The sequence below is a fragment of the Oryx dammah genome, unplaced genomic scaffold (assembly GCF_014754425.2).
Source record: "Oryx dammah isolate SB20612 unplaced genomic scaffold, SCBI_Odam_1.1 HiC_scaffold_3, whole genome shotgun sequence".
NCBI lineage: Eukaryota > Metazoa > Chordata > Mammalia > Artiodactyla > Bovidae > Oryx > Oryx dammah.
This window is the reverse complement of record NW_024070187.1, coordinates 35,492,686-35,514,834: the sequence shown is the minus strand read 5'-3', so window position 1 is coordinate 35,514,834 and position 22,149 is coordinate 35,492,686. Positions and strand designations below refer to the sequence as shown.

The 22,149-nt window shown below is 41.0% G+C and overlaps 1 protein-coding gene across 10 annotated transcripts in view; it reads right to left on the bottom strand.

Moving 5' to 3' along the window:
* Positions 1–850: 850 nt before the first annotated feature.
* Positions 851–22,149, bottom strand: part of FAM13A (family with sequence similarity 13 member A) — a 338,407-nt gene continuing 317,108 nt past the window's right edge. For 9 of the 10 annotated variants that reach the window (XM_040237865.1, XM_040237862.1, XM_040237864.1 and 6 more), the window contains 5 exons: positions 15,302–15,397; positions 13,882–13,965; positions 8,303–8,499; positions 7,678–7,779; positions 851–5,333 (listed from right to left, as the gene is read on the bottom strand). In XM_040237865.1, coding sequence (XP_040093799.1) covers positions 5,207–5,333; positions 7,678–7,779; positions 8,303–8,499; positions 13,882–13,965; positions 15,302–15,397 — 606 coding nt within the window. In that variant the 3' untranslated portion in view covers positions 851–5,206. The remainder of the gene's footprint in view (positions 5,334–7,677; positions 7,780–8,302; positions 8,500–13,881; positions 13,966–15,301; positions 15,398–22,149) is intronic. The other variant, XM_040237866.1, reaches the window with a different exon arrangement.

Below are 22,149 nucleotides of genomic sequence, written 5' to 3'. Positions count from 1 at the left end.
GCAGAGCCCGGCGAGGCAGAGTGGAGGACCTTCGGTTTTATAACAGGCTGCAGAAGCTGGCGTACTTGGACTAGCATCACTTTCTGGGCCCTCACAGGGTCCTCGTCAAAACAGGATTTAAGAAAACGGATGGTCTCTATATACTGCCTGCCACTTCGGTTTCAAAAAGTGAATTACTCAGGGTGAGGTTTAACCGAGGCAGAACGCCACGCCATTGCTCCATCAGCAGCGCTGCACCTTTCGTGCTCCCGAGTCATATCTCAGTTCAAATCCTGCTGTCAGTACCGTGACAAGGTCCTTACGCCAAGCCTTAATTAAAAAATAAAAAACAAAAACCAGGTTTAGTATGTTTTGAATGTGTACTTGAGTCACGTAGAGTGTCTATGACTCGTGCAGCCTAAAGGATACCTGCAGGCCTAACCTCCACTGACCGCCAGCTACTCACCTCACACAACTGCAATATGCCTTTTCTCCCGTGTCACCGTTTCCTGGCCTCGTTAGCTTCAGAGTAGTGAATGGCTCCTGTATTTGCCTGTGACGGCCTCCTAGACTTTGGAGATATACTTACATGATTTTGTTTTAAGTGCCTTTCTTTCTGCATCCCTTCAGCCCCCCTCCCATGGATTTGAAAGGCAGTGGAGCAGAGCACAAGCCCATTTTCCTCCTGACCATCACGGCCATGCCTTGCTTGTGCCTAGTTTCCTTCACCTTCCGGTGCCTCCCATGGAGACAGAACAACGAGTCTTAATCTTCAGTGGGCTTCTGAGGCGCTCAAGGGAGCAGCTTGATTCCTTTCTGAAGGGAAAGGTCACACCCACAGGATGGTTCGTTGTCAAAAAATTCGGAACACTCACCATTAAAAATATTTTATTTACGTTTATACAAAATACAGTCATGTACTTTAAAAATGTACATAACATCGTTTCAGTTTACATTTTAAAAAAGGAACAACGGTAGTTTCAAAGACTTTCTGCTTACATGTCATGTAAACATTGTTCTGGGCCCATGTTATTTACTAAAATTGTATCCACTCTTGGAGATTTTCATGATCATATAGATGCTTTCAGATGGAGAGTCAGATCTGCCAAACAGATTTCTTGAGCTGCACATGTGATCAGATTGGCTGGATTCCAGGCAAAATGAGATCCTCTGGAGACATAAGTGCAGTTTCATAGCAATATGAAGTTGTAGATATACACATTTCATTTTGATACATATCTGTGTGGACCTGTTAATTGACCCCAGCGTATCCACATACTTCTGTTATGAAGGATCATGGGGGAGGAGCATATATGCCCCTAAGGGCAGCGGCCGCTACTCAGGAAAGCCGCTAATGCCCCAGCTCAGTGGCTGGCGTGTAGAACACCCATCTTTGGGGCTTGCAGACTCAGCCACCCTGTGAAGAAGTGGCAGGATGGACAAGTTCAGTACCTACAGATTTGAAGATATGTTTAGCCTATGTTTTGACAAAAGGTACTCTTCAGTAGATTTTGAGGATCATGCGGGGAAAAAAATATAAAGGAAAGGAATTAATCAAAGGAAAAGAAAGCACATTCTGGCTTCTGCTAAACCCATGGGTTTCTTTTGTCCCACCCTATTGGTTTAACCAAATGGGTACTATGAAAGAATATCACAGAGGTATTGGTCTTGGTGCAGAAACCACCTCTCTTCTCCTCAAAAGAAAAATCCTTGGGAAGCAATATGTCAGGAATACTTGTCTTGAGATCAAAGCCAATTTAGACTACAATCAGATTTTCACAAAGCAGTTAAGCATTTATGGCATTCAGCTATAAATATACCACCAAAGGTAATAAAGTGTAAATGCTTAAAAAATATACCCTTGGGAGAGATGGTATCTTCATAATCAGGTTAAGAGCTCTTAAAAATTAATCAACAAACTTTAAATTTTGATCTTCCTTGTAAACCTATGATCAGTTCGGGAAAGAGGGTCCAATTATGTCTACTGAGAACTAGGCAGCTCCTGAAAGAAAAAACTTAATTGGCACTACGGCTGCCCTTCGATTCTGATAATAGACCTTAATCGTCACCTTAAGAGGAATTCTAAGCTCAACCACATTAATAGATGCCCAGCCCTCAGGGGGCTCCAAGGTGGCTGGCCACAGTCTGTGTTTATGACACAAGCACAGCCCTGAAGCATTTGTCCTGGGCTAGAAATGCCACACCTGGGAGCAGGCACACCCTGCCTTAGGCTCTTCTGCCACACGCAAGTGTTGCGTCAGGACGAGACAAAACACAGATCACACTGCTGTTACAAACAGAGGCACTGCTCATCTCTGCCTTGCCACTGAATAATAATCACTGGACTCCAAATGGGCAACCAAAGCAAAGAAACTAATTACTAGCTCATAATGAATTACAGCTAACAAGTTAAAAAAAAAATTCTCCAGTTTGAAATGTGATTTGGTCTTTCAGGGAAATGTGACCTGAATCAGAGATTAGTGAGATGGTGCAGACTTTCTTGTACTGGCACGAGACAAATTCTGCCTGTTGTGAAACACTTCACAGCAGGCCATTATCCTAAACCTTGCACATACGTGTCTAAAAAGTAAGATCAACCTCAATGCTTCAAAGATGAAATGCAGTAATGATACCATAGCCCATGTAAACATCTGTCTCAAGGTTTACGCCAGACTAAAACACAGTAAAAGCAAATGCTTGGAAAATTATAAGTCTCTGCTATCTCTAATTCTTACAATCGTTCTGTCAAGTTGATTCATGCTTTATTTTTACTTATCATTGTTATTAAATAACCCTTGACATTTATTTTGTTGGCATGTGTTAATAAATACACATATGCATTCCCGAGAGAGCAAAGGGAAAACTGCAGTCCAGTGTACTCTGTACGAAGCCAATTAAGACACTGCCTCTAGGGCCTTGAGACTCTAGGCTGCAGAAATGGTTGCTGTGGAAACAAATTTGCCCCAGCATTTCTGGCAGAGCCAGAACCTCCTGACTAACGTGTCCAGATAGAATCTAGTAAAAACAGGACTCCCCTCCCGTAATTTGGGCACCATTCTAGGAAGTGTATTATAAACTACAAAGGAAAAGACGACATTGCATACACAATTTATTTTACTTTAACTTGGTGTCTACTTTTATTCAATCATACAAATTTCAAAGGGGATTCCTGAATAAATCTTTTACTTAATTTACCTTTGGCAGAAACAACAGATTGCAAAACATTTAGTAACTTCTCATTTATATAGCCTTTTCTCTTTGAAAGTTTTGTAGCATATCACTATTTTCAAAACAATACTTAGACAGATGTGCTTTGAAAGTTAACTGGTAATGATGTGATTTATATTATAGCTTATTTGAGAGAGTAATTACTTAAAAAGGACAAACTAGACATGTATTTCTTTTAAAAAATACAATTTTTGGTCGTGTGAATGATTCATGTTCAGATTTCAAAAATAGAAAACATCCTAAAGTGCATCATTTCATTTATAATATAACTCCTTGAAATTATAGCAATCTGCAATGTAAACAGTAGAGCAGAGAATACCAAACTAACTATATTGTAGGATTATGTACCGTCTTTAAGTGTGTGGATTAAACCAGGGCGCTTTCAACATACAGCTCGTGCTTCTAGATGATTAAAGAGCAAACTTAAAGCTATTTTCCCCCTACTCCTAACTTGAACAATTTTTAACCAACAGAGAGCCACTACCTCAAAATGGAAAATGCTGCTACAAACCTAATCTGACCAGTTTCTCAAAAACCCACCTTGGAAAGTGACAACTGATCAGGAAGACTTTTCTCCATTATTATTATTAAAGAAAACAAAATGGTACCCTTTGCTGTCTTGTTCACCCTGCACCATTATCTTCAAAAGGCAGAGCATGCTCAAACACCTTCTCTTGGCAAACAGTGGCTGGTGGGCAGATACTGGTGCTCAACCTCCCAGAGCACAGAGGTGGGCTAGGATATACAGGCACAACTCATTTTCCTTAGTGCAGACACAGAAGGTCAAAAAGTACTAACCAATCACCAGATAACATCAGCACACTGAGGTGATGGATGATTTGGTGTCTTAAATTCCCTGGTCCCTCCAAAATGTCTAATACAGATAGCTCTGCGACACCATCTTTGAAGAAACTATCATTGTAACTGGCCACACACCATTATTTTCTCTTTATACAGGATCTTGAAAACGGTGTGATTTAGGTTCTGCCTTGGGCTGTGCTCTGAGGGCTACGCTTATCCTTCAGTTAGAGAAGATTTTTAGTGCAGGTTTACTTAAAAAAAAAATTAAACTCTGGTAAGTACACAGAAGGCTTAAAATACAGGCTCTTTCTCTCTCATGATCCCCTATACTTAAGCTAGGAATTAAGCAAGACCCTTTTGTCTAGCTAGAGCCAAAACCAAACCAAATAGACTGTTGGCCTTCCCCTTGCTTAAGTGTTTGATGATAAATTCTGAAGCTGATAAGTGAAAAATCAGCACGGATATTAGCTACTTCTCTATCCCATCTGTCCTCTGCTGATGGTCCAGCCCTAGTCAGGGATCAGTTCTCTATCATATGAGGATGCCTTGAAGAAATACAACATCAGATAGAGGACTGCACTGCTATCCCAGGCAGATGCAGCTTCCATCTACCCGAGAGCTGAAGGAGAAGCAATTCACACGAGTGGGGAAAGGCGTGGCTCCGTGGAAAGGTCGCAAGAATGGCCTAGGCAGCAAACAGGGCTCCGATGCAGGCTCCCACTGGATGGGGTCCACAGAGAACACGAATGTGCACAGCAAGTGCGCTCTCCAGAGGAAGTCCTGAGCTTGTTATTGTCACAGGTAGACAGAGAATGCTCTTTCTCAGTTATCCAAGGAAGAACAGTGGACATCCTCTGTAGATGAGTGTGTCTTCATGTAGTGATTCATCGCTGCCAGTGTCAGCAAGCTTCCACTGCAGTGTATGTGTGTGTCTGTGTGCACACAGGTGTGCAGAGATCTTGATTTTCCCTTGCAAAATTTTGGCGTGGGAGTAGGTGGCCTCCTTCCACCTAGACGGTTTCCAAGCAGGCAATGGAAACGGGCTGACCCCCAGGGCCTGCAGGCAGGAGGGCGCAGGTCCAGCTCCAAGGCTGCCTTCCAGTTTCTGCCCAGCTGCTATTTACCAGGAGAGGCGGGGGGAGGGAGGACATTCCCCCCTGCGTTCCCCCCACCCCCTTGCTCGGATGGGGCTGATTCCTCACATGGACTTGGAATCAGTGTCTCTCTTGCTGATGAGCACCTCCAAGAGCCTCAGTTTTGCCTTAATGTGCTTATACTCAGTGTATTCTTCGGCCATTGGAGTGCGGTCTTCCTTCTGGACATTTCTAATGGAAACAAAGAGAAAAGGGGCTAATGATCAGGCGGTGTCTCTCCTAGAGGATACTGTTTATCGGGTGAGTTATCATCATGTGGAAATTTGCAGTTTATCGCCCCACAGAGTCAGCGTTGCCAAGCATCACTGGTGTCAAGACTGGAGCTGTGTTTAGACAAGCAGTGAAACACAGTGTCCCCACATGGCACCATGCAACTGAGTTTTAGAGTTACTCTGGCATCTTGAAGAAAGACAGGATGGACCAAGAAACGTAGAAACTCTCTCTGTTATGGCTACATGTAAATTCACACTAAGAGTCTCCATATACTGAAAGCCTTTTTTTATACTTAATGCTTTCTCATTTTTATATACTTCACCTAATGAACCATTCAATTTCTAATTAGTAATTGGTATACTCAAAAAAATAGTTAATACTCCTACTTATTATAAAAATCAGTCTTGGAATTCAGCAATTGGATCAGAGACTACTAATAAGCCTTTAAAGTTTACTGAGTAATTTTATATGTATACTTTTATATGCACAAGGACTATAATTGAGAGCTGATTGCAGGGTGAGCGCCATGCCCGTGAATCTGTGATCTAATATTAATACAACCCGCAGGAGGACCTGAAGAAGTGCTGCTCCTCCCCACATCCTCAGCCACTGTGTGGTGCTGCCCTGCTTCTCATCTCACTTGGAAATGTACATGTCAAACATTCAAACACCAGGCTTCCTTTCCTCCTTATTCAGGAGCAAAAATGGGAAACGGGATAGCTTGGGGTTCATTAATTTTGCTCGGCGAACTGATTTTATTCCTGTTCTGCCTGCTCAAGGAAGGATCCTGGATGACTCCCAGAAGAGGGCAGGGAAGGGAAACGGGGTGTGTGACCTCAACCCCAGACATGCCCTTTGAGAGGCTTCATTCGTGTCAGATATGAATCACACCCTGAAATCTGAAGTCCCTGACGGTTCTAAACTTGTATGATAGTTATTGATTCCCATCAATTCAATTTTCTTAAAACGTGCGCAAGTTACATAATTATAGGATGTCTGTGCATAATGCGATTATAAATATATGGAAAAAAATAAAACAGACAAACCAAAAATATACTTGGAAAGAAGACTGGAATGAAACAAATCAAAATGTTAATCCTTTAGTTTGTCTTTGGTGTTAGAATATTATTTTGGGACTTCCCCAGTGGCTCAGTGGGTAAAGAATTTGCCTGCAATGCAGGAGACACAGGAGACATAGGTTTGATCCCTGGGTCGGGACGATCCCCTGGAGAAGAAAACGGCAGCCCACTCCAGTATTCTTGACTGGGAAATGCCATGGACAGAGAGGAGTTGCAAAGAGTGAAACTGCAAAAAATGAGCAATATGGTGTGATGCATGCATGATTATTTTGAACGTTATTTATTTTATCTACGTTTTTAAAAATATCCAACAATTCACGGAAAAAGAAAAGCAGATATTTAGATATAAAAATTCATTGAAAAGTCATTATGGGACAGATCCAAGTCAGAAATCCTAAAATAAATTTATAAATAATTGAAATCAACAGAAATATAGTAAATTTTAAATGTTAAAGTTAATTTTTATGGTATTTTTATTTTCCAATTCTTTTGAGAATTATGAAAGGGGACTTAAAGAGAAAGTGTATTTATACTGTTTAAATAATTTGGATTACAATAAAACATTTTAAAATGATAAACTCAGCTCCAGTGTAAGAGAAGGAAACCTATTCTCTGTTCTACTCTGTCTTCTGCTGTGACCTGAGTAACACATTCTGTGTGTGGTCACTTTTGCAAACACAGAAGACTATCCCGCAGCAAAAGGCTCTATGACGATGATAACATTATGTCTTAAAACTCACTGGTACCCTATCAATCAGGCCACCTTCCTGCTTCTGGTGTATTTCTCATGACTTGACAACTTTGCTTTTAAAATGAGCTTAAAAAACAGCAAAATCTAGAGTACCCCTTTTCCTTATTCCTCCTTCAAGTTTATTAAGGTTAAAAAAACAAAAACAGAAATCAAAACCAGTGCTGTCCACTAGAAACTTAGCTTTATGCTGCTCCTCTTAGATTAGAATTTGATGTGACAGGTTAGTTTTAGAAATGTCAGCTGAATCTGTATCAGTCTTGGATATTAGCCAAGGAGCGTTTCCTCCTGAAGGACCACACACACCTCACCATCTCACTGTAAACCTCGAAGGAGCCCTGGGCACACAGCCAAGGACCAGGTTATAGAAAGCAGGGAGGGTGGTTCCCAGGTGGGAGGCTTTGCACAGACGTGACGGAGAAAAAAGAGGGCTTCACGTGAGGAGGAGGAGGGGAAGAAAGACACACGCACTGACCTTCCATTTTGCCTGAAAAAATTGTCTTCAAAATCACGAAGTTTCTTTCGAATCCTTTTCTTTTCTTCTCTCATTTCCTGAAGGTGTTCCAAGAGTTCCGGTCTAAGAGGGGCAGAAAAATTTCAAGAAAATTGAGTTAAATCTGAATTGTTATAAATATAGTGATTGTGCAACTAGATAGGGGTGGTGGAGAATGGGAAAAGCGCAGAAATGTAGGAGCTGTTGAGGGAGCTATGGGTCACAGAAATGGATGCCAAAGCTTCTGCTACATATAAATTCTTCAGGCTTGTGAATCCCAGGGCACTCTGTTATGTTTTGCTTTGAAAGAAAGAATGCCATCTGTACTCGGTGTGTATTAAATGGCGAGCTGTGACACACAGAAACAGGTCCCTTACAAGAGACCTTCCCCTCGTTTACGCAAGATCTCAGATGCTCCCTCAGATAACATGGGATGAAGCTTCTAAAAACACTGAGCCAGGAGTTAAATAAACAAACTCTGTTTCATCCATAGAGATACACCCTAGGCAAGTCATTTATGTTTTGCCGTTAAGTACAAAGGGTAAAAAGGTATTTCAGAAAATTATTTTCATCATAACATTCTAATAACACCACCAAAACAACCTACATTGAAGCAGCATGGAGATTTGAAAGTCCGGTGTCCTGGCTGCATTTTGATGGTATTTTATCATCCATTGGGGAAATAAAACCATCAGCGTCATCTTCAAATTGGTCCAGAAAGCAACGTGCGCTGAAATCGGTTTTCAGGGTGACCATGAAGTCTGGCTTCGTGTAGTTATCGTCTTCTGAACCCTCCTCTTCTTCCTGGAGATACACAGCAACCCTAATAAAAATCTGGTGACTTTTTTAGGCCCTCTTTCATTACTAGTATCATTTCATAGTCATTTAATTATCCAGACCCCATACAGTTTCTTCTACATATCTGTGTTTAGCAACACATATGCATGTGATGGATATGCTATTGAATATCTATAGATACCCAGAAATTAAGACAAACACTAAACACAGCTACTCAATGGGGGGAAAAAACTATAAAAAATTAGTATACAGTACAATTAACAGTTGTTAATTGTTAAGGCCGAGGGTAGGAAGGGAAAAAATCATCAGAATTTATACCCCAAATCAAATGAAGCAAACGAATCTAAAAATTCTCAGCATTGTGACAATACATAATAAAACTCACCACCAGAAATCAGTGCTTTAAAGATTTCACTACTTATGTGTCTCAATTATTTTTATTAAGCTAGGAAGAATTTCAGAAATTCAACAATACATCCTTTCTATATAAAAGGTGAGGTTATGAAATATTTGTGGTCGCTTGATAAACAAAATTTTAGGAAACTTTTGAGAAGATCAAAATATTTACCTTTCCATTACTGGGCTCATGAAACATTTCTTTTTCAAAGAATTTCTAAGGGCCACAGCTGTATTTTTCAGCATCCAAGACTCTTAAGAAAAATGTGATATTCTCTACCTTGATAAAAATGTGGTTAGAAAAATAATGAGGTCAAATGACAATATGTTGGTGTCAATTTAAAGCTATGTGAGTCTAAGAAATGATGTCAGAGTCTGAAAGAAAGCTCTTAAAGGAAATAATTCACTGTCAAAATGTACAGTCAGACCAGAAAAGAATATCTTAATATCTTGAGAAATTAAAAAAATTGTTTTGGCATTCAGCTACATGAACAACAGGATCATAACATCAGTTGTTAGGTAAACTGAGTGGCTTAACGTCCATGCAGCCAATGGCTGTCAGGAGGAGCCACTGCTCACGGCAAAGTACACGATTCAAACTGTGCGTGCTGATTCTCTTATCATAGAGTTTGGTATGTTTATGGTGGTGCCCCTGAAATCATGTGAATGAATAAACAAGCAGGCAAAAGAAAAGGACTGTTACACAGCTACAATGAAACTACTGTTATGAAGACATGAAGGTAAAGTTGGCAAAAACTAGGTGGCCTTCCTAGATTCTTTCTGCTGTCACTTCGGATCTTCAGTCTCTTTTCTTGATCCATGAAACTAAAAGCTTCATTATTAGTTTCTAAAAATTAAAATCGTTTTAAAATTTACAGGGTAAAAGTGGCCTTTCCATTAATAGTTGAAAAGTGTCTCTTTTTTTGTAAGAAAGTGGTAGGTCCCATTTACATTGTTTTTCTAACAACTGAGATGATCATGTAGGGTACCTGGCCAAGTACACCTGGCACGTGGACAGTGCCAGCCTCTTCCCCTCCCTTCCCTGGAAGGAGAGGGAAACCGGGTGGGATCTGGCATTGCCGTCCCCGAATTCAGCCAATGTCTGCCTGTATAATGTGTTCAATAAATGCCTGTTGTTTCAGTAATTCAGCTTTAAAAGAGAAATACAAATTTCTATTAAGAGTATATTAGGGAATTCCTTGGCAGTCCAGTGGTTAAGATTTTGCCTTCCAATGCAGGGGGTGCAGGTTCGATTCCTGGTCAGGGAGTGAAGGTCCCACACCCCTTGTGGACAAGAAACCAAAACATAAATTAAAAAAAAAAACAGAAACAATACTGTAACAAATTCAATAAAGACTTTAAAAATGGTCTACATTAAAAAAAGTCTTTTACACAAAGAATATACAAAAGCCCGTGTGTGTGTGTGTGTGTGTGTGTGTGTGTGCAAAAGCCCATGTGTGTGTGTGTGTGTGTCTGTCTGTCTGTCTGTGTGTTATGTGTGTTAGCCGCTCAGTCGTGTCTGACTCTTTGCAACCCTACAGACTGTAGCCTGCCAGGCTTCTCTGTCCATGGGATTCTCCAGGCACAAATACTAGAGTGGACTGACATTCCCTTCTCCAGAAGAACTTTCCAACCCAGGGATTGAACCCTGGTCTCCTACATTGCCTGAGACAGATAAGAAATGAAGTCAGGGGTCCAAGCTTTACCAATGAGATCCCAAAGTCTTGAGAGAGCTCAACAAAGGGAAACTACATCCTGCACAGAAGGGAGAATCCATGTTTCCAAAGACGAAGCTACACAAAACCATTCTCAGTAAGCTGTGGAAAACACAGGGAAAAAGAAACAGCAAAACGGATCTTCAGATTATAAGACCATCAGGTTGCTGTGGATATTGAGTAGATTCTAGAAGGCATCAACATCTAGATAACATATGAGCAACTGAAAAAGAATCAGTGATCAACAGTGACTAACACTGGTTTCTTGAATGCAAATCAGGAAAGCTAGCCGTTTTTCCTTCTCTGATAGGACTGGCAGGATATCTGGACGTCAGTAAAGAATGAGGGACAACGACTGTGAAAGGAAAGCTGATTGGGAACATTTCCGCAGAGTGCCGCGGCAACGTTGATGTGAATCTGCAGGGAAGCCTCGAGCCAGGAGGCTGTACCCGACCCAGCCTTTTCAGAATGTATCAACCACTTGGATACGGCACCAAAGGTAGTCACTAAATGTGTAGATGACACAGTGGGTAAGTGTGTTAGAATATAAAACCTAGATGTAATCTATTTCATAAGTCTGGGATAGAATGAAAAGTAAGAATCTGGAAAACTTCAAGGTCCTATAATTAGACTACAAAATAAAAAATCTGAACGCATGGACACTAAGTAATCCTTGGAAAAGGAAGCTGGGTGTTACATAAATCAACACTGAGATGGGGCCACAGGCCATGGCTTTCAACTGGGAGCAGGTTTGCCCCCTATGGGACTTTTGGCAAAGTCTGGAGGCATTTTTGGGTGTTAGACTGGGGTGGAGGAGGACCGACCCCCCACAACCAAGAGTTATCTGGGACAAATGTTTACAGTACGGAGGTTGAGACATCCTGCCCTAAAAAGACTAAGATGAACTCAGGGCACGCTGACAGTCACGTAGGCACAGACTTGGTTATCTAGATCAAGGTCAGGGTTGGTCCTTGGTCTACTGCCCTGCTAAACCACTAGAATAATATTCAGTTCTGGGTATCAGTTTTTAAGAGGGATATAGATAGACTGGTGTATGTGTGTAGAGAGCAGAGCCACAGGACTGTGGGAAGGTCTGGAGCCCATATCACATGAGAAAGAGTAAGAAGAACCTGGAGGAAGAGTGTTCACAGGGTGTTGCTGAGCAGGGCAGGTGGCTACAAATATGGAAGTCCTCTCAAGGAAGAAGCTGTATGCTTAGTCCACATTGCTCTGGAGGTAAAACTAAGCCCCTAAGCAGAAAGTCATGCAATAATAATTAGTTTCATTAATTATGACATTTTATAGTTATTAAACATATACATTCTAAAATTACATATTGTATAATTACTATATTGTTTTTGATCATTTAAAAAATGGCAGTTATAAAAACTAATTAGTTTTTAGCTATTTCACACACAGCTGGTGTCTTCCCATAAGCATTTAAAACCAGGGACAGTTTTCAAACAGTTTAGATAAATCTTCTCTGCACATACAAACCACCAAATTCTAAAATGTATCAGAACTGCTGAGAATTAATACAATCCAAATTCATACTGATAAACATGGCCAACTGGGACAAAATGAACTAAAGGACAACACTATTTTCAAGAGCAATGTAATCACTGCAAAATTATCTGAAATTTTGACCATCATGAGGGCCAGCAGAAGAGCCATGGCCAAAATATAGTTGTGACAAAAATAAACCAAGCTAAGGATAAGATTAGGAAGGACATCCTCTTTTAAAAAGAGCTTAATTCATTTATCTACCATTTGTTTCATGAGGTAATTATTAAGTGTCATATTTCGGATGTGTTAAAGAACACATTTTCATCTAGGAACAGTTTAGCTCAAGCTTCTAAGAGAAATATGCTGGTTTTCACACACACAATCACCCACATTTCTTCAATTATGGTGATTTAATTCTTGTGTGAAACGATCAGCTAGACAAAATTTGTCTTATTTCACTAACATCAAGTCTTATTGTGATAAAATGGCTCTAATTTTGAAGATACAATGGAGCAAATTTGCCTAAATTTCACATTTACAGAATTTTTTATAAACAAGTTCTGTTGAAAAGAATATGGATAGGGAGCACAATCATTGTCTAACACCTTCAAGTGAGGGCTATCAGGTAGTTAAGACCCCTGAGAGGTTAAAAAAAAAAAAAAGAACAAAGAGAAGAGACGGCTTTGTAGCTTCTGGTTCCCTACCTGAAATACAGTGGAAGAACCAGGCAAGAAAATGGAGTGGTTCTCATGGGAACAAGGCCCCCACATTTTGAAATAATAATTTCTAAGTTCATTAAATAAATGACACCCCAGGATTGAGGCTGCCGAAGAAATATGACAAAAGTGAAACTCGTAAAACTCACTTCTCCTTGGAGTTTTATTCCCCCTTCTGACTTAACTGCTAAAAAACAGTCACTGATTAAAAAAAAAAAAAAATCTTTGTCTTTTCATCTCTAGAGCCTTGTGTATGGCAGTGTGTTCAATTGTCTAGAAACAAAAATATGAGAGGTTGATTCTAGTCCAGGCCAGTTAGATCTCTACAACTCTCTGGACACAGAGGGTACCCCCATTCGAGCAAAAAGTAGCCACTGAGGACAAGGTTTATCTGCATACAATCCTTGATTACTGCTGGGGAAAAGATTAGAGCGTATGTTCTAGTCGACTGCTTGTCACAAGTCTACATTCACAGATCAAGAACAGATTATGAAATTAGCACCAAGGACAAAATGTGCCAGAGGGGAAGGTAAGAGGAAGGAAGGAGAGTGGATAAAACTATACCCGCAAATCTGTCAAAGAAAAGTAAGTTTTCTGTCTATAAAATCATTATTTTTTTTTATCACATGCTACATATATTGCCTCTGTTAATTTTGTGTTTTCTATAAACTCAGTAAATGAGATTTTTTTTTTTAAAGAAAGTTATCCAATGAGTTATTTTGACAAAATTTCAGAGTACAGAAAATTCATTCCTCCGAGGAGGGGAAACAAGACGAAATACATTGTAAAACAAGACAGATCCCCACAAGCAAAGTAAAAAGCAAACAAACAGCAACGTACAAAACAGTGAGGGAATGAAATGAAGCAAAGGAGATCAGCTGGCCTAAAACATAAAGAGGACTGTTTGAAGTTGGTTAGAAGCAGCTACTGAGTTTTAGGGGAGGTTGCAGGAAGCCGTCACCAGGGGGCGCAATCACAGCGCCTTTCGGTCCCGGGAGGGGCGTCGAGGACACTAGAGCAGGTGTAGCACGCGGTTAGCAGCTGGAGGTCTTCACCTTTATCTCCTTGAAGAAGGAAGCAGTTTCACCCTCGATAATTGGCTGCAGCAAAGGGCTTCTCCGCTTGCTGGAGGGGGAACCCTGCGACAGGTGTTAATAGGCAGGTTACATGGCAGAAAACCAGAAACAAACCAAAGTTCTCGTCCAACTAGCTGCTTTACTTCAGAGCCTGCCCGCCCACCCCACCAACCACAGAGGCCACACAGGAGCAAGGATGGCACGCAAGTATGTTAACCAAACACACAGAAAAACTCCTGCCTCCTCCCTCTTTCCTCCGGGTCACCATAACTTCCAGAACAGCTAATAATAATGCACGCTCATCAAGTGATGCAAAAGGTTACAGACACAGGCTGTGTATTCACCCTATTTCAGGCCACTAAGGGCTCCTGACTGGAGAAGGAAAAGGGTTCCTTAAATTTAATCCTTTTGGTGGTTAGTTTACTGATACATTCTGCAGGAAATTTCCAGAAAGGTAGCTTTCTCCAAACACACCTGACTGAGGTCCCTGAACCCTCCTCTGTTTGTCTGAACAAATACACTGTTAAAAGACATTTAAGGACCATCTTGGGCCTAGAAATAAACAAGAAGATATAAAGCAAGAATAGAATAGCAGCCGCTAAAAAGAATACGCATTTCAGCAACAACATACAAGTGAGGCCGTACCTGCTGACTAGAAAGTCTAAAGGCCAACAGAGGAAGCCCTCAGGGTCCCAGGAGATGAGAGCCCTGAAACCGATGCAGAGGTCCCCCACGAGATGGACAGGGCATGACCACTACCCCCGCAGCTGGGCTGGCATCAGGGATGGGGCAAGCTGGCCAGTGCCTGAAAGGCTTTTTCCCAGAACTGAGAGCCAGTCGCTGCTCCCTACTCTTGACAAAATCCTAATTCAGAGGCCAAAAGCAGCGAAATCCAAGGATGGTGGCCCTCCCTCTTCTTTACCTCACTCTTTCCCACATTTCCAAAAAGAAGCGGTTCCCTCTCCTGAGTTCCTTACAGGATTTCTCCCTGGGTATGACTCCAGCAGGGCGGATCCCCGTCTTGGAGGCAGAGCAAAGAACACTAACCGCGGCCCCTAAGACCAGAGAGGCACTCTGTGTGGAGTGGCCCCTGGGGGAAGCACAGCCATTTCCCGGATGCTCTAAGGGAAGTATGGGGAAGCTGACCCAGCACGCGTCAGACGGAAGCATACGGCCAAAGCTTGCGTACCTAAGAGGGGAGCAAACTGTCAGCTTCAGATTTGCTCATTTTTGGCAAACGTCACCTCGGAAGTCTTTGATAAATTTTTCATCCCTCAAGTTTAGGGGCCACCGATATTAATGGCAGGTTCAACTACGAAAGACTGTTATTTTGTGAGAAGGCAAGTTAGTGCCCTAATAATATAGCCAGGAAGTTAACAACTGGGCGTGGGGTACTCACAATGATGGGGATGGTGCTGGCTCGGGATAGGATCTGTTTGACCAGGCGGTACCTGTCGTACAGTGGCTTCATAACCTGACGCTCATTCTTGCTCACCTGAAAGCAAGAACAGGAGAGCTCAGAAACCTGCTCCCGTTGGCCAGGCCGACCGAGCATGCTGTGGACTGAGAGAAGAACAGGAGATTCAACTGAAGACTCACCACTCTTGTAACATTTATTTAAACTGATACCATGAGTCAATGAAAATTTAAAATATCTACTTTGGCTGCAGATCACTTGAAATCACTCCCTCAGAAATATTACTTTTCCTCAAAACTGTGATCCTTATTAATTATTAGTTTTCTATTTAAAATTCTGGAAGGTTCAGAGTTCCAGATGATTCACTATTTTCTAGGTCCTGGGAAGAAGAAAGCATGCATTAATATTTCTATTATACTACTTACCTTGCAGTTCTGTGATCATTTTTTAAAAATGTCTCTCTTCCCTATGGAACTGTGTTGTGTTTTTAGGGACAAATGCAAGCAAACAGGCTTTCAAGGAATATATGCTGATAGAATACGTGGATTCACTCATCTTTGTGTCCCTAATATCTTGCTCAGGGTCCAAAAATGTTTAAAGGACAGACTCTAATAGTGAGGAGAAATCAAGCCCAGTTCCTTGGCATAGTATTTGAAGCCCCATCACCTCCTCCCCATTATAACTCAAGCTCCGGAAGGAAACTAGGGAGTTTCCTGCCTCCTTGTCTAGCTCCCTTTGTCTTGGAGTGGCCTCCTCTCTGCTCTTTGGTTTGGTAAATTCCAGATCAAGAGCCACCTCCCTCCCTGTGTAGCCTTCTTCCGACACGCCCCATTCTGGGAGACCTGTTCATTCTCTCCTTTGAGTCACCTAATACAGCCTGTGTGTATCTTATAATTCACATATGCTTTGCTATGGATGGAATGTTTATGTTCAACTCACCTCCCCCCGTGCCCCCACTCCCAATTCATAAGTTGAAAATGAATCCCCAGTGGGATGGTTTTTGGAAGTGAGGTCTTCAGGGAGTGATTAGGTCATGAAGATGGTGCCCTCATGAACGGGATTAGTGCCCTTATAAAAGAGACCACAGAGAGCTCCCTCACCCCTTCTGCCATGTGAGGACAGCGAACAGATGGCTGGCTATGAACTGGGAAGTGGGCCCTCACCAGACACCAGCGCCTTAATCTTGGACTTCCAGCCTCCAGAACTGTAAACTGTTCTGGTAACTACTTCAGTGCCTGATATGATAAAAATATCCCATAAATGTCTGCAAAATGAGGGAAAGAATATTTAAAATATAGACAGGTATGCCAAATTCATAAGTATGCATTTGTTTACTAAAACGGAGTAAGAGATGACATATCTTTGTTTCAAGTTTGCATTTATTTCCATTGTACACATAAGGCAAGGCTTACAGATATGAGGAAGGGCAACAGTATTAGCTCTGACCGTCTCTCTTATGGGCCTTCCACTTTGAAGACAAGTCTGGATAATGCATGAACTGATCACCCTTTGCTACCTGGTTTTTATTTGCCTTTCTCAAAGTGATCAACAATAAGTGAACCTTGGATAAATCTCACAAGCCAAGATAGGCTACTGCCAATCTTGTGGTATTTATTTACCGGCATCTTGCAGATTCATTTTCTGCCATAAGCAATAACTTATTTCCATCTTTTTCTGTTACCAAAATATCAAGAGGTGGCATTTTCTTGTTTTTACTATCTGTCATAGTAAAAGGAGTTTTACATTTGGTGTTTCATAAAGTATGACTGTTAGAACTGGAAGGGAACATAAAAACTATTTCATACAAAAAAAAAAAAAAAGAGTGAGGATCAAACCACAGGTATTACTAGAACACACCTACCAAAATGGCTAATGTGAAAGACAGTGTCCAGTGTCAGAAATAATGCTGGGCAACTGGAATTCTCTCTCAGTACTGGCAAGGCTGAAACACTTTGGAAAACTATTTGGCAGTATCTCCTAAACTAAACATATGACTCATCAATTCCATTCTTAAGTACACACCAAACAAACCTGGATTAAAGTTTACCAAAAGACATATATAAGAATGTTCAGAGCAGCACTATTTATAGCACCACCAAACTGGAAGCCATCCATATGCCCAACAATGGTAGAATGAATAAATATTTTAAGTTTCCCAAACTGAATACTATGCAGCCATGAAAATGAACAAGTACGTCTCACAAAAATAAAGCCAAGCAAAACAAGCCAGACATTAAGAATATAAACTGTAAAGTCCTAATTATATAAAGTTCAAAAATAAGGAAATCAAATCTGTAAGGTTAAAAGTCAAGTTTTTGTTGGTGGGGTGGAAGGTCATGGTATTGACTAGAAGGAGACATGATAAGGGCTTTCAGAGGGTTGGTCATTTTTAATTTCTTGATCAGGATGTTGATTACATGGATTTGTCTACCTTGTGAAAATTACCAAGATATATAATTAAAATTTAGGCTCTTTTCTGTACTTACACTTCAAGAGAAGTTGAACAATAGCCACAAATAAGTGTGAGAAATAGAAATAAATGACTTGGATAATCTCACATGTAAAATGACAAAATTTAGGAGTGGAACACATGGAATAATTTTTTTAATACAAGATGTACCCACCAAATGTACTGCATATGAGATTAAGGTACATCCTAATTGTCAACATATGACATGTGGTGAAATATTACTGTGTAAGACGAACAACAGATATTTAGTGACCAAAAGACATATGAAAAATAAAAATAATAAGGAACCAGCATTTCCCCACCCAGGAATAGCATCCTATTACTATATCTGACTCTAGAACAACATGGGTTTGAACTGCATGGGTCCACTTATATGCAGATTTCTTCAATAGTAAATACTGCATTACTATACAATCTACCACATGGTTGCATCCATGGATTCAGAATGTTGGATATGGCAAAACCATGGAGACAGATGGCTGGCTCTAAGTTATACTCAGATTTTCAATTATGCTGAGCGTTGAGCAATTCCCAACTCCTGCATTATTTCAAGGGTCAACTGCAGCTGCTTCACCGAAACATTTTTGGATTGTGAAAGGAGACTTTGGAAGGAGACTTACTGCTAAAATTAGCCCGACATGGAAAATTCGACAGAATCAATTTTCTAATTCTTTGTTTGAAAACTAAATTTCCTAGTTAGCGTAGATGAAGAGGATCGCTGGCTTACATTAATATTTGGCTTTGGTGCTGCTTAGTTACTCAGTCGTATCTGACTGTTTGTGAGCCCCTGGACTGTACCCCACCAGGCTCCTCTGTCCATGGGCTTCTTCAGGAAAGACTACTGAAGTGGGTTGCCAAGACCTCCTCTAGGGGATCTTCCCGACTCAGGGATTGAACCTACGCCTCTTATATCTCCTGCATTGGCAGGCAGCCTCTTTACCCCTAGCACTACCTGGGCAGCCCATATTTGGCTTATACCACTGATATTTAGATTTCCTGTGAATTGCTCCTTTTAAAAATTAATGCCCCTCAGAACTCTGCTCAATATTATATGGCAGCCTGGAAGGGAGGGGAGTTTGCCGAGAACTGATGCATGTAAATGTATATGTATAGCGGAGTCCCTTTCCTGTCCACCCGAAACTATCACAACGTTGTTAACTGGCTCTATGCCAATAAAACAGTTAAAAAAATTAACGATGTTTAGAACTAATCACCTGTGAGAGATCTGATAAAATCCAGCTTTTGACTATGAAGAGTCAAAACTCATCATGATACCGTCAGTCAGTGTTGGCATTTGATAGATCAATCTAAACACCAAAAAAAAAATCAATGATCTTTAGGTTTGGAAAGAATACCACTTGATTTACACTAGAATTATTCTCATGCTAAATGCCGTAAGCCAAAGGCATGGTGACGCTGAAACTCAATACAACTTGCACCCATTATCAAGCCAAGTCTCATGTAATCATCAGTGCTGGGTTTGAGAGTAGAGCCAAAACCTAACCAACGGTTAGAGAAACAAAGCAGCACCTTGGCTGAACTGTTAAAAAGGAGTGCTGATATTAAGTGGACCATGGGAAAACTGCTCCGAAGTTGACATCTTTTATTCTCCAGTCATCAGCTGCTCAGGGATTCCACTAAAACCAGTAACAGGCCTTAGAAGGAGCCAGTGAAGTTCTCAGAGCCTCAGTTTCTTGATAGGCAAAGTGTAGAATTCAGATTAGAAAATCTTTATGATCCATAATTGTTTGAAAATGCCCTTAGGCCAAGCATACCATATACTGTTTTTTCAACGTAATTTCACTCTTCCTGCTTTGAGTCATTATTTTTCATTTAAGGGGTACTTCTGAATGGCTTTCAATGGGTAGGAATAGGGTGAAGACTAAAATGTATTTTTGTACACAAGTCATGACAACATCAAAATCTAGATATGCAGATCTAATGGATTTGAAAGCAGCACCTTCCACTAAATCTTTGTTTTCTGATGCAAAGAAATCTTCATCTACTGTTCTCTTACTATTCTAATTAGTTGCTGTATAAGTCTCAGATAATACATCAAAGTACAATGGGAACACCAGCCAATATTATCCATGTTTAAGTAAGGGCAAGTCTCAGACAGAAATCACAAAAGCTTGATTAGGTGAACATATTTATCTTTTGTGATGGTGTTCCACTCAGCCTCATATAAAGCTTCTCTACAGAAATATTGATTTGGTTGCTGTTAGCTGAACGGTGTAACAAAGGTGAAAGATAAAAAGAATGAACTTTCTAACTTGAAGAAAGAAATAACATTAGAACCATGGAACATTAAAGTTAGAAGAGTCTTACTTTCTAATATGATAAAACTAAGCTCTGGAGAGCTCTCAGGAATGATCTGCCCAAGGCAACGGAGCTGGTTCAAGAACCCAGGTGGACTGACTCCCAGTACAGTTTTCTATACATTAACAAATAAGCAAGACAGAAGGAGGATCTTAACATAGTGACCACAAGACATACCAAAGATGACATGGTATAGCACTTTCCCCTAACAGAGTTCGGCCAAGATTATCTTAAGATAAAGAATTGTCATCTTAAGATACAGATGACATCTTAAGACAAAGAATCTTGTTTTCATCTTGAGATAAAAATTCTGCCTCCAAGTTGAGAGTTCTGCCCATATTGAGTTCACAGAGATTTCTTGTTCTGAGCTAGCAAGAAATTACAGTAGTCAGGAAACTACACTGCCCCAGAATCTCCTTAGTACAACAAAAAATATTCTGAATGTGTGTGGAGGTGGTACCTCTGAGTCATAAAACTGCCAGTGGGAGAAGATAAAGGAGATGGATTTTTATACCTGCTGCATTTTTGTCTCACTGATTCAGAAAATGGTGACTGTCCCTCCTTTATTATCAGGCAACAACAGTGGGCTGACTGAGCAAAGATCAGATCTTCCCAACCAACACATAAACAAATGATACCATTTATATGTGGCTTTAGAATCTGTACTTAAATTTGAACACGATATGCTTAGTGTCCGCTTAGTTCCTCAGTTTCTAAAAGACAAGATTGAAATATATCAGTGAGAACCCAGAAGCTCTATGGACCCACTCATGCTCTCCCCTCTACACCATCATCTGGGTCTGCACAAAGGGTCATGGAGGGCTGCAGCTATGTGCTGTACTTCTGGGACGTGGTCTTCTGATGAGACCCCCTACATGTTGAAAAGGACACATTTTAATAATAATTCACAGGGAATTATGTGCTGGTGTGTAGACGACCATGTTTTTGTTTTTCATACATGTGGGTGTCCTGTTAAAGCAAACAACCTTGTTAAACAATGTACAGAAGCACCAGATAGCTATTCTGGCTGGTGATTTTGACTGTTGGTGTTCTTTATACCACCAGGCTCTAAGCACCTGCTTTTCTAAAAAGCGAAGGTTTGGAATATAAGTATAGCTCTGGGAGTACTTGCATTTTTCTTTTAAGAAGAATGTTGCCCAAATGTTATTTGTGAGTCCAAGGTCCAGGGCAACATCACAGATGTAAGAATGAAAAGTTCACTCTTTGGTTTTCGGACTGGCAAGATATCAAGTGAACTCTGTTTCTCCTGAGGAGGCTGGAGTATCAGGTTCCAGAGAGAGGCAGAGAGCCTGACCTGGGACCAGCAATAAATGACACTCAGATTTCCCGGGGCATGTGTCCCCTGACCTGTGAGATGCTAGAATCCAGGCCCCGAAATGTTCTTCCTTCATCTGCAAGAATGATAAAAGAAAGGGCCAAGGATTAATGGTTCAAATTCATATTGGTAAGAGAGCTAAAAAATGTACATTTCCTGATCCAATTATTTAATAAGAAGTAGACAGCAGAGGATCCCAGGGATGGGGGAGCCTGGTGGGCTGCTGTCTATGGGGTTACACAAAGTCGGACATGACTGAAGCGACTTAGCAGCAGCAGCAGCAGACAGCAGAGGGCAGAACCTATAACTGTACCAGAAGAGACACCTGTCATTTATGGAGGAGTCCCACCTAACTCCCCACAAAGCCACTCTGCCCTGCTTCTTCAGTCAGTGCCAGACAGCCTACAGGTATGTGTGTGTGTGTAATGTCACTTAGTATCCATGATAACCTATTATAACAGACATCTATTATGCAGACCAATCTCTGAGGCTCAAGGAGTTACCTAAGCAGCCCAGAGACACAGAGCCAGTCTCAGCAGAGCTGGGTTTGAATCTAGGGCTTCCCAGGCGGCACATGGTAAAGAATCAGCCTTCCAATGCAGGACACACGAGAGAGTCGGGTTCGATCCTTGGGTCAGGAAGATCCCCTGGAGGAGGGCATGGCAACCCACTACAGTATTCTTGCCTGGAAAATTCCATGGACAG